The following is a 13531-nucleotide window of genomic DNA, read 5'->3' as shown; positions in this document are numbered from 1 at the left end:
TCTAAAATATCTGAGAATATGTTCTAACAGCAGTCAGAGTGCAATAAAATTTCAGTGGATGTTAAAACAGGGAGTGTGTTCCTGCTTCAACTTACTTTACTAAAGACATCAAAATACAAACAAAACATCTTTGAGATTTGAAACAATTTCAGAATTCTATAAAAAACTAAGATTATTGAGAAAATTTAGGCAGCACATCACTTCAAATATCTTCTGAAAAAAAAAATAATGATAGTTTTGGTACTTTGAAAATGTACTAGCCTTGTTCAGCATTTCATGACATTACTTGGCAGTGTAAAACAATACAGTAGTATTACCTCCCTCTTATTTCTAAGTTAGTAGTCTTCTGTCACTGAACATGTCAAATATGGTCTTGCTGTTTACTTACTTTCAAAGTAAAAATCAGAGGAGAAAAGGATCAAAAGGAGGGAGATCAATTGAATTCACGAATTAGAAAAATCTTGTATATTGTCTGGTTGTATTCTTTTTTTTAAACAAGCTGGAAAGTACTATACATCTTGCCTTCCCAAATCGACTGTAAACTACCTCTGAGTATTTATGGATCAGAGAAGCATTCAGCTTACATACCCCATGAACTTAACAGAAACATAAATTTACTAAGTATTTAGAAGTCCGGAATTAATTGGATTTATTACATTATAATTATTTCAGCAGTAAAACTTGAAGTTTTTATGATTCTGTAGCTGTTTATTTTTGTAAGCAATCGCTCATTAATATGAAGTCTGTTCGCAACAACTTAATCCTTATACCCACAGCAAAAGAAAAAAAAAAAAAGTTACCTAGGAGTGTGTATGATACATCTAATGTATGATCTTCCCTTATTAATCAAATCTAATGACTGGATTTGGCATGCTGGAGAAAGGGAGGGTATGAGTATGTTCAATATGGGGGAAGGTAGACAGTGAAGTCAGTAACAAAAGCAACATAAGAACACTATGAGCTTCAGCAGAAAAATTCTCAAGGCATTGTCACAGTTTCTTCTAATAACATTTAGTAAGGCATGGTAGGACATCAACAACACTTAATTCTGTACATAAAGAAAAAAAAGAAAAAAGTGTTGAGAGGTTTCCCGAGTGTTATTTTATCTTTGAGCATTCCTTAAATCTGGAATGTCTTATTTCTTTTACTTCATATTCATTCTTGACATAATGATTTTTGAGGTTATATCACTTATCCTAGATTTAAACGACTAATAAATCAATCTGAAAGTTGCCAGTAGTACAGTATGCATATTTATCTCTTGAAGAGACCCTACCTAATAAAAAAAAAAATTGACAAGTACTGATATAAAATAACAGAGAAAAAAGGATGGAACTCAGATATATCATCAGATGACACTGACTTCTTCTCAGAGATATTAATTTCCCTAGCATTTAAAGGGACAAAAGGAATACAGTTGTTTTTGTTTCCAAGTACAAAAATTGAGTCTGAAGATAAAAGTGACTTTATATTTAGTCATTTCTCACCGACACAAGTTAATTTCTTATCACCACAAGATAGACTATCATAGAACTGTAAGAAAGACTTCTATACTTTGGAATCATGTCCTGACCAGGAATCATTATCCTAAAATCCAGTATGGCTTTTAATGCTTAAGATAATGCAAACAGTATGCATTTACTTTTTTATTTTTATTTTTTTTTATTTCAACAAAGTGAACTTCAACATATTTATGGTTATCACACTTCACCTATTACTACTCTTGAAATTATTTTCACATAGTTCATAATTTTCATTGGACTACTGAAGTAGTTCTGGGAAAACCTATTCTCACTTGTTAGTAAAAAGATTATAGTGAAAGAAATAATAAAACCTGACTTGGAGCTAGAAGTTTTGCATTGGTATCTATGAAATCAGTTGCATTGCCTGTATACATCAGTTGGACTGTACCTTGAGCACTGGATACCCAACTTCCCTACTTGGTTTGTTTAGCATACTTAATGCTGAATCTTTCAAAATGCTTATTGGAGAGAAAAAAACGACAGCCAGGAAGAACTGTTTATGATATGCATCACCTGACTAAGTTCTGGAATGTAAATAGTATCTTAGAAAGAGTTAAAATTTATTAAAAGAAAACAAGATACAACAACTTCCTCCAACAGTTTTCTCCCATTCTAAATAGATTTCAAAAGCATCTGCTCTTTATGTTTCCTCAACAGAGAGGCAAGAAATCATTCTTTATTAACCTATTATCAGCTGTTCAGAAGTCTGCATCTTATAAAGACGTTTTCTCAATAACACATCACTGAAATTTAAACAAGTCTATTACAACATAATTATTATTCTCAATATTTTTACTTTCATCTTAAAATTGGTATCCAGGCAGAAAAAATGGTGCTTCACTTTAAGTTTTAACACCCTGTATTGCTATGTTTGATAACCATCTCAGCAAAACTCAAACACCCATATGGAAAAAGACAGATCATGTTTACTTCTCAAGCATGCTTTTTTTTTTTTTTTTTTTTTTTTTTAAAGCTAGCATGCTGCTAAGATCAGACATTACAATAAGGTTAACCAAGGGACACATACATACCCTGCTGATCTTGTTCTGCACAGATTTTGATACAGAATTGTGGGACAGAGGAGCGATAAATTGAGGTATGATAATTTGTCCAGTTACTCTTCACAAGTGTTCTAGAAGTATTCTTCCTTTACACACTAAAAGAAGTTAGATCCCTTTGAAGAAACAATTATTGGCAGATTAATCTGTCTGGGAATAATTTTCTCAGTGGAAAAACTTCATTTGAGTAAGTTTCCCACATATCAGTAGTAATAATTGAAGCTCTTTCCTAGTCATATCTAAATGTACACATAATTACCCTAAAGCTTCCACCTCCTGTAGTGTCCACTTTTTTCCTGGCTTCAGAATATAATCAATCAATCTTTATCAAATATAACTGTATACTGAGCACTTCAGAATAAAAAACTCTCGCAAAACATGTTATCCGCACAGATTGAAGTACCACACAAGTAAGATTATTTTCAACTCTTAGGCAAAATACATCCCAGCACATCCAGCTTAAAAAATAAACACCACACACAAAAAGTTTTTTGTTGCAGACAATAGATATTACAATACATTGGCTTCATTACCATTACATAAAACTACTGATGTGCTGTGCTTCCCGACATGGATATGAAACATACTTAATGTACACAGTCTTTCCATCCTTTAAAAAGTCTTCAAATTTACTCATTCAAGCAACCACAATTGTAGAAATTGTTTAAGAAAAAAAAAAAGTAGATCACAAGATCAAAGCTACTTTGGGGACCTTACCTTCCTTTTTCAACCAGCAGGAGGACATCTATTTTTTCTCCATTTTGCATCACACTACTGATTGCTGAAAACAAAGTACACGTTCATATGATAAACAAATAAAATATACAGACAACAGATGTGCTTTCAGGATGATCTTCAGCGACAAGGGGTTCATAAAATACTTAAGTGCATCAAATGCTACTTGATAACCAGAACAAAGTTCCACAAAAAACACAATACAATGAAGTTTACAAGAAAAAGTAATATAGAAAACAGTAAAAGTAGGCTAAGAGGGACTTTTAAAATGTGAAATCATACCTATATCGAAATTAAATTTGTAAAGACAAGTCTTATGGGATGTGATTCAAAAGAAAACAGGATTTTAAAACCCATTAATTTATTTGCCTCTTTATAGTGGCAGACATAATAAAGTATCTTAGAGGAAGTGAAGATTGCCGCCACTCTTTTTCACGTTATTTTATGCTATTTCTGTTTAAGAACAAACAAGCAAACAAAAAAAAAAACCAACTACATCCATGCATTGTAAAAAGACCTACATTATCCTTAATAGAAATAATACATCTGGGTAGTTTTCAATAACACTGCTTATGAAACGGTATCATGCTATGCTAAAATAATACAGGCCAAAAAAATAAAAATAGAAATAAATCAGTCAAAAAGCTATATGTTTGTTATGTTGCTATATTTGATATACAAGCAGATTTGGACAGACGTACTATTAAAAGGTAAGATTAATCAAAAGTAATATTAGAAACAGTGATCCTACTGCCTAAACTTTTCATTGCAAATCAAGACAAAAATATTCACAAAACTTTAAAAGATACATAGAGTCACAAGAGTACTCCTGATTAATAAACCACTCTTGTGGCACTATTAACAGCAAACATAAAGTGGGAATAAATCAACAATAGAAAACCCAATGACATTCAGGAAATTTCCAGTAAAGACAGTTCATCGTCTGACAGTATTTGCAAAGAGCAACATCAGTGAAAATCTAAAATATCTCCCCTGTTTATGTTACTTTGTGATAATACCTCAGTCTCTTTTTAGCTACCTTTATAACGTAGCAAATAACATTATCTTGCTCAATATGAAAACAAGTAGGGTAGGTACACTTAAACAAGATTCAAAGCATGATTACAGAGACTGATACAAAGACAGTCATGGAAGACCACTTGTATAAACATTCTTATTTTTTCCACATCATGATATGGAGAAAAGAATATTTTTAGTTAGAGGAAAAAAAAATAATCTATTTGTCTGTGAAACATTTCTCCTAGAGAATTATATTTTTTTCCAGTACACTTGAGTATTTTAAACTAGGCCTGTCAATCATCTCAAGAACATGTTCTGCAGTTAGCATTTCTGCAATGTCAAAAATATGAGACAATAATCCCAAAAGGTCATATATTATAATTCAAATCTGTACTGTTGTAAGAAAGACAATGCTGCAACTGGAACAAAACTTGTCCTCATTCATTAGGAAGCTGTAGAAGCCTACAATAAGTAGGGGAAAAAATAACCCAAGACAGAACATGATTTACACCATATTTAGACAGGAGTTCAGGGAGCATCTAGCTCATCCAAAGGGATGGTCAGTGAAATACCCAGTGTTTGCAGTTTTAAAATGTAATGGTTATGTCCTTAACAGTAGAGTACTTCCTACATTCTAGATGACAACCAAAATTCTTACTTAGTTCTTGTAGCCTCCTTAGATATATGGAATCTTCTTGAGCGTTCTCCATTTCAAGACAAAAATGAAGGCTTGACTTTTCTATAGCAAACCAGCCTTTTCTCCATTGATCCAGGTTATGGCAATCTTTGTAGTACAGCTGGCCAATCAGGTCACAGTCCCTCTCTAATAAGCATTCAGCTACAGAGGGAACAAAATGCTACCAAACAAGACAGGGTGAGTTAAGATTTAAAAAGAACAACCTCTTCCCCCTTCCAGCCCCGCATCTCCATTCAGATATTTATTGACATTTATCAGATTCCCTCCCAGCCTTCTTTTCCCCAGGCTGAACAGACACAGGTTAATCAGCCTTTCATCAGACAGGAGGATGCTCCAGGCCCTTTGCCATCTCTCTGCTGGATTCCTTCCAGGAGATCCTTGTCTTTTGTGAACTGGGGAGTCCAGAAGTGAACACAGTAGTCTAAATGTGACCACATAAGGGCAAACTGAATGCAGAGGGTCACACCCCTCAACCTGCTGTCCACTCTCTTTATAACATACCCCAGGATACCATTGGCCTTCTTGGCCACAAGGGCACAGTTCTGTCTCACAGCTGGCCTGTTATCCACCAGGACCCCCTCAAGAATGGCTTCTCGGAGGACTACTGTGCAAAGGCTCTGGGCCTAACTGGAAAAGATGATTATCAGTATTACCTTAGCTATTGCCCAAGTCCATTTTCTTTGTGAATAAGCAGTTTCAGCTCCAAACAGAAAAACACGTTCTGACATTAAATAGATTTCAAAGGTAAAGATGTCCCTAAAGCAAGCAGAAGGAAAAATTAACAGTATTTAGTCTTCACAACAGTAGACATAAATGAACTCAAATTCTCTGCACTTTTCTATTGTTACATATTTATGGAATAGAATCAGTTCCTCCTTCAATCTTATGAATACTACCAAGATAACTAACAGATTACATGCTTAAATGGTACTCCACAACATTTATTTTTTTTCCCAGCAATTCTGAAATCAATAAAAATGTTTAAATATAGTCATTAAAATTCAGAGGCAATACTTCTTTTTTTAAATTGCATGCAATCCCATCAAGTATGTCATGTAATGGTTTCAAAACATACAAGTTTAGGCAGACCAAGGCACTGAGTAGGAAGTTTTAAACAACTTGTCATTGAATCATAGAAATGTTGGTTGACATGGTCTTCTAGGTATCAGCTGTTCTAATCTCATGACTAAAGAGGGACTACTACTAATTACAAGCCAAACCAGCAGTGGCTTTGTCTAGCCAAGCACTGAAAATCTTCAAGAATGGAGACTGTCGTTCTTCTTTTGGCAACACGTTTCTCTTTGCCATCAATCCCCTCAAGAAGAAGCCTTTCCTGTCATTCACCAAAAGTTCCAGGGGTGACATACACAGCAATTGGCAGTCCTTGTACTACCTGCTTCCACCAACATCAGAACCAGTTTTTGGTTCCATCTCATTTATGACAAGTCTTTGAAGGCACTGTAGCTCTTAAAATAAATAAATAAATAGTGATATAAAACCTATTTAAGCAGATGGACTCTGCTTTCTTTTTCAATTTCTGTCAAATATTTAATTTAAATAATAAACAGACCATTTGAAGTCAGTTGGAATGTGAAAAGCAATGTTTTGTAGAACTTAATTTATGTTGAAGACTGACCCTAAGGTTTGTCATGTTAGTGTGATTTTCTGTATGACAGCACCCTAGAATCCAAAAAGATTAAGCATGCTATTTACTTTCAGTACTTTAGATTAAGGTTTGTCTAAATCTGGAAAACTGAACAACTGAAATTGAATTGGTTATTTTAATCAGTTACTCATTTCTCAACAAGTAATTCAGAAATTATATCTAAGTACTTAGTTGTGACTAGTAGAACAGCCATTTTAAGGACAGAATATTTCACTACACAAAAATATCAAACTTAGTGAATCTTCTCCTATAACTACCCAATCTCAGATACAGAACATAAGGAGATTAGTCATTCCCCATAAGTATTCTGCCAATACGTTTTTAGTTTAGGTAATATTCTGAAGTGGAACCAATTTCAGATGTAGCAAGAAATATATCATACTCCATGATAGGAAAAAAAAAAAAAAAAAAAAAAAAAAAAGTTTTTTTTGTTTGTTTGTTTGTTTTGGTTTTTTTTTCAGAAGCCACAAATGTATGATACTGTAAATTAGTGAAGACCATTTCCATTGTATTTCATAGTATGTTGAGGCATCATCATTTTTCAGAATCTCTCTCTCCTTTCTGGATACACTTTGTAGTGGGTATGGCTCTTTGTTTCCTATATATATTCTAGAAACTTAATGAATAGACTGTCCTTATTCTTTTTGTTTTCCTCCCCCCCACAACCCCCCAAAACATTTCTGCTTTGTACCTACAAATACTATGGTATTACAACATAGAAAGATCTTGTTATTTTACAACCATACACACAGCTGAGCAGCTGAGGGAGCTACGATTGTTCAGCCTGGAGAAGAGCTCCTCTTATAGCTCTCTATAACTTCCTGAAGGGGGGTAGTAGTGAGCTGGGGGTTGGCCTCTTCTCTCATGTAATCAGTGATAGAACTAGAGGGAATGGTTTTAAGCTGCATCAGGGGAGATTCAGGCTGGACATTAGGAAGTATTACTTTTCGGAAAGAGTAGTCAGGCATTGGAATGCACTGCCCAGGGAGGTGGTGGAGTCACCAACCATGGGAGTGTTCAAAAAATGTTTGGATGTTGTGTTGGTGAATATGATTTAGCCTGGAAGTATTGGTAATGGTTGGACTAGATGATCTTCTAAGTCTTTTCCAACCTTAATAATTCTGTGACTCTGTGACTCTGTGACATACCCTGAAATTTCAGAAGAAATGCTATGGATTTTTTAGACAGATCCAAAGTACAGACTGAAGTGTTTGTTTCAACAAACACATAACCTGAAAGAAATCAACAATTGCTGGGATGCAACAGATTTAGATGAACCTAATGTACCGAGTGGATGTGTGAGAGATATAAAAGAAAAGCAAGACAAAGAAAAGGTGTTATCTTCAGACTAATTCAGCATTCAACAGTAACACTGTTGTCCTCAACTGCAGAACAAGGAACAGGATTTGATTAAATCTAAAAAGATTATGGAGAACTCTAATCAAATGTGTTATTATCAGAAACAAAGTAAAAGTTTTGACTTGAGGTCAATCCTAGAAATATAAATGAGTATTAATTTTTCAGTTTATCATCATGACATCTTTTAAGTGCTGAGAACATGCATTTCAGTTTTAATAAGCAACAGACATGCCTAACATGCCACCTTTTAAAAATTACCCATTATATCACTTAAAAAAACCAACAAACCAAAAACAAACACCTAAAACAAATATAACTTATCACTCAGTTCTTGAAGGCAATATAAAATAATTCAATTATTTTTCAAAATTTCATTTTCAAAATTCAGGAACAAAATGATAGGTGCTGAAAATCTGCAATAGAATCTTTATTTGCTAAATTATTAACTTTGGAACATACCTTCTGTTTAAAAAGTACTCTGAATTGTGTACTACAAGACAGATAACTTCGCTGATGTCAAGCATACCATTAGGAGTGGTAGCTTTATCATTTTCATAGTAGCTGAGAAAGCCACTTTCCAAAGTGCACCATCTTTTGTTGCAATCTGTGGTTGAAGGAATAATAGAGAAGTCAGTTTGTTTAATAAGAAGCAAATCTACTCCTACAGAAATCGCCTTCCAGGATGCATAGCTCTGTTGTAACACTAGTGCACTTGTCTTGAAATCCCAGTCTCATTGACTTCAGCAAGCAAGGAATTCAAAGTCTGAGTTGATAGATACCATTTAACATAGAGGAACTCTAGATTATGGTATTTTAAGAAAACACTGTTAAATATTATACTAGGAAATTTAAAAAGCATCATACATGATAGAAATTACATCCATTGAACACTATGAAGAAAACAAAGATGTTATGTTATTTAACATTGTCAGAAACCTTTCTAAACATATGCTACCAAAATAAAGTAGGATGTCAAACTGAAGAAGAAACAAAGTAATTGAACAACCTTTTCAAGATACATCTGCAGCTGAACACAATTCTCTCCTATTGCAGGCCCAAGTGTTACATAATAATGAAATTATACAAATTTTATGCCTAGATACTGGGGTAGATATATGAAAACATCATAGACATGCGGTAGCTACAGCTGTTTCAGGAGTGCATGTTCATATTGGAATTAGTGAGAGATCTCAATTCTTGGTATTCTTACAAGCACATAGCAAGGTTAAATTCACTTAAGCAACACTGTAGTTTACAGAATGCTAGTTACTCAGCGCTTTCAACATGTGATAATGCACAGATGCTGAGCAAGCCTGGTATTTCACCCAATTCATTTTTTATGTTATTTTCCATGAGTCATAGAGGTATTCAGAAGTATCTGGATACTGTTTTATTATTTTTTAATTGGATATCATGCTAGTTTCTATCTAGTTCTACCTGTATTCTATCTAAATAGGCATTTGAATATTAAAATAGATAACATCAAAGTATTTGAAGGCATATAGGATCACAGGAGCTGAGCATAATACTTGAAGGGTTTGATTATTTTCCTCCATTCCCTACCCCAGAGTATGCCCATTCTACAAAACAGCTTACTGCTTATACACTGAAAAAGTTACTACAAATTTCAAGAATAACTTTCGAATACTATGGCTTTTCAGGGAAATCCATTAAAACTTTTGTTTGAAACACAGAAGCAGAAAAATTAAACTCAGACCATCAAACACCTAATCTTTATTTTATGATATATTGCAATAGAATATCAGCAATGATCTTTATTTTTTCTGATCAACAGGCATTAATATCAATATTTTTTTCCCCCAAAATATACTGTGTTTCCAGGTGCTGTACCTAGCTTTTATAAAATTTGGGTTCAATTCACAGCTCTCAATGAGTTCTTGAGTTTCTCTCTGCTGTTACAGCTCAGCAACTGCAACTTGTCTGTGATGAGAAACACTTGGCACCAAAAGTAAGGCTGTTAACTGTCTCAGATGTTAATTTGTAACACAGAAGGAAATTTTGGACTTAAAGCGCTAATATTTAGGGAGATCAAGCTTCTGCCTGAAAGCTCTTTCAACAAATTGCAATTAAAAATCTACTATTTGTAGGGCCTAAAAATTAGACAAGTAATCTAATCAGCAGTTAGGAGCAAGTGATCTCTCTCTGGCCCAGTTAGAGTTCAGTTAGCAACAAATCACAGCTGTTTTTTTTTTGTTTTTTTTTTTTTTTTTTTTTTTTTTAGCGAGAGGAGAGGAGGAGGTAATTTCTCATTTGAAGATTACCGCCAAAGTCCACTAAACCTGCTAATGGTTTTGGGCTGGGAAACATACCTTTCACCCATATCTATCTCATCTGTCTACAGGTCACTAGCACAGTTTTCATGCCCAAAACCTCAGTTGAGGGAAAATAGGTCCTTTCAACTCATCACATATTCTTCTAAGTGCTAAGTGAACTGATAAGAAATACACTACAAGGTCTGAAAGCAATTTCATTTTTGTCCACCAAAAAAAATATGATGGAAGACTGATAAAATTCCATTGTTTCTTAATGTTTTAAGTTATCTTATTAGTGATGCTGACTTATGCACTCCTACTGCATCTCCCCCAAAAACACAACAGAAGACATTCGGTGAGCATTTATAGATACTCTTCAATCTGTATCTACTTACAGGCTTAAACTGCACTTCTAATATGCTACTATATTTGAAGACACGCCATTTTTTTAAAATGATAAAAGCATATGTATAACCAGGACTGCTCAAAAAAGTAACTTCTTATCTTACTGTGCTGGCCAATGATGTCAGAGACAGATGTTGGTGATACGGCAGTAGAGCTTGAACCTTCCCACCAATATGAAATTCCATTAAAATTTGTTGCCATTTAACAAATGGCAGGAGGGACAGTAGTCTGACAAAACAGTATCTGGCACAAAAGTGCATATGAAGCAAAGATATGTCATTGAACTCTTCCATGCTAATAAAACAGCACCTGTTGACATGATGAAAGATGAACTGCAAGGGCAATATTTTCCTAGCAACAATGTTTTGTAGTTGAGAATTGGCTCCACCAAATCGTTTTATTGTGTTCTTTGTATCTATTGTAGTTTCCATGAAAATAAATAGGAGGCAAGAACAGGTTGGACAGGGCTCTGGGCAACCTGATCTAGTAAAGGTGTATGTTTGGTGTCCCTGCTAGGCAGGGGGGTTGGAACTACACGATCCTTGAGGTCCCTTCCAACCCAGGTCATTCTGTGATTCTGTGAGGCACTACTTTCAGAGCCACCTATGTATATAATACATATGTGTATTTAATCATATATTCACATGGCAGTGAATATAAAAAGTTAGTGGTTAATTACTTTCTTCCCTGAATAAACTCAGACCAGTTTCAGAGCAACCCACAAAAAAGTCCTTTTTTTGTTCAGCAGCAGCCCAGGGCTCTCCCCTGGTATCTTTACAAACAACTGTTTGAATACCTTGACTGAGAATTAGTTCTGATGACTAGCCAATGCTTTTGACTATTAGGACCAACAATAACAGATAGATACTTCAAAAGTGTATTTAAGTGAGAGTTGTGTGTGTGACTAATCCCTAATGAGGATCTTAAAAACATAAAGCCGTCAGAGCTCAGATACTGGCATACAGAAACATTTAACCAGGTATAAGTTTCTCAGGTATAAGTTTAAATCAGAAACCAGCTCATATTTTAAAAACAGACATTATTTGTTTATTTAGATGGAAGAAAAATACAGGAATTTTAAAAGGAAAATTACCTGTCACTCTGTCTTAATAATAGTCCTATGAGAATATAATTGTTGATGATATCTAGTATGATAAAGCACAAATTCCCAAACCACAAAGCTTAATCTGTTAAGATTTTTTTTTTAGATTTGCCCATTTACACTTGGAATCCTTTTTGAAATTTGCAAGCTTCAGCTATACCCCAGTTATTCATTTGAACTTACTAAAAATTTAAGAATGCTTTTCAGATTTTTTCAGGCATATTATAATTTCAGATGGAAGATACTTTTGTCAGCTAGCAGCATCCTCCCAGGTGTAATTAAAGTGAGAAATATTTGTAAATACTTTTATTTAGCAATATTTTTTGTTAACTGAATAATTATTCACTAGTTAAATTTCCTTCCTCTGTCAACCACTGAAAAAAGACATTAAGACAATCAGGATTTTCTTTATCTGACAGAAGGCTGTGAAATCAAAAGAGGATATGCCACATCAAAGACATTTTATCTTTTTAAAAATAATGTAAGATGTTGAAAACACCAAATTAATCTATATCATGCGTATTCATGTATTATCCAAATGCATAAAGTAAAAGTGAAATACCTTCTTTTAATTTCTTCTCTGTAAGAAGCTTGGTTGAATTAGAAGAAACTTTGTACAGAAATTCACACAGAAAAGTGGAATGCGAAGAATCTTCAGAGAAGCCGCTTTCAAAACTGGCATCATAGCTTGGGAAATCTATTGAAAGACAATGGTTTAAACAAAATATAGAACTCCCTCTACTATCAGTTATAACTGCTTCTCCATGTACCTACATAACCACAGAGTTGCTCATAAGATCCTTACTTCAGAACAGTTGCATATCATAACTTTTCTATCTTTGTAACTAAAGGAAAATTCTTACATGTTCATCAAAAATAGTTTACTTCAGTTACCACAATGCCACTGTCTACCACTGCTTGTCAACATAAGCTAAATATGGTTTCCTAGTGTACCATGCTAGATTTCACCCCTTACTGTAATATACTTGAACAGAAGGAAACTTTCTCTTATGGGTTTGTCTAGAAGTTCACCACAAACAGATACCAATTCAGAGAATCACTGGGATTCTGCCATAACAAACACCAGCTCTATGTTGGTTTCCTAAGCAATATAAGATCCAAAAATCCTATTGTTAGCAAAAAGGAAATCCTGGTACCCTAAGAAAGGAACAACACAGAGTGTAGAGTGAGGTGGAGGTACCAAACCCCACTCTAGCCAAACCCTGTGATCATCCAGCAGGAATGGGAATACTATTGGAACTTATTAACTATCTTCACATCTGTGCCTGGTAAGATCATGGAGTAGATCTCCTCTTTACCATGTTAAAGCATGTACAAGATGAAGAGGTGATCCAAGACAGCATGGCATCACCAAGGGCAAATTTTGCCTGACCAATCTGATGGCCTTCAGTCATGGAGTGACAGTATTGGTGGTCAGGGGAAGGACAATTGATGTCATCTACCTGGATTTCTGCACAACCTTTGACATGGACCATCACCACATACTTCTCTCTAAATTGGAGAAGTATGGATTTGAAAGATGGACTGTTCAATGGATTAAGAACTGGTTGGCTGGTCGCAGCCAAAGGGTTGTGATCAGCGGTTCTATTTGGGTGGATGCTAGTCACAACTGATGCCCCCAAGGGTTGGTCTTGGAACCAGTGCTCTTCAGTATCTTTATCAAGGGCATAGA

General features: G+C 34.6%; 1 protein-coding gene across 5 annotated transcripts in view; it reads right to left on the bottom strand.

Moving 5' to 3' along the window:
• The window catches only part of ARAP2 (ArfGAP with RhoGAP domain, ankyrin repeat and PH domain 2), a 115387-nt gene that overhangs the window by 41653 nt on the left and 60203 nt on the right, over nt 1–13531 (bottom strand). For all 5 annotated transcript variants that reach the window (XM_032444250.1, XM_015862521.2, XM_015862518.2 and 2 more), the window contains 5 exons: nt 12401–12535; nt 8518–8662; nt 5687–5789; nt 4995–5193; nt 3299–3362 (listed from right to left, as the gene is read on the bottom strand). In XM_032444250.1, coding sequence (XP_032300141.1) covers nt 3299–3362; nt 4995–5193; nt 5687–5789; nt 8518–8662; nt 12401–12535 — 646 coding nt within the window. The remainder of the gene's footprint in view (nt 1–3298; nt 3363–4994; nt 5194–5686; nt 5790–8517; nt 8663–12400; nt 12536–13531) is intronic.

The sequence above is a fragment of the Coturnix japonica genome, chromosome 4 (assembly GCF_001577835.2).
Source record: "Coturnix japonica isolate 7356 chromosome 4, Coturnix japonica 2.1, whole genome shotgun sequence".
NCBI lineage: Eukaryota > Metazoa > Chordata > Aves > Galliformes > Phasianidae > Coturnix > Coturnix japonica.
Note: the sequence above shows the minus strand (reverse complement) of the source record. Positions and strands in the feature narration are given on the sequence as shown.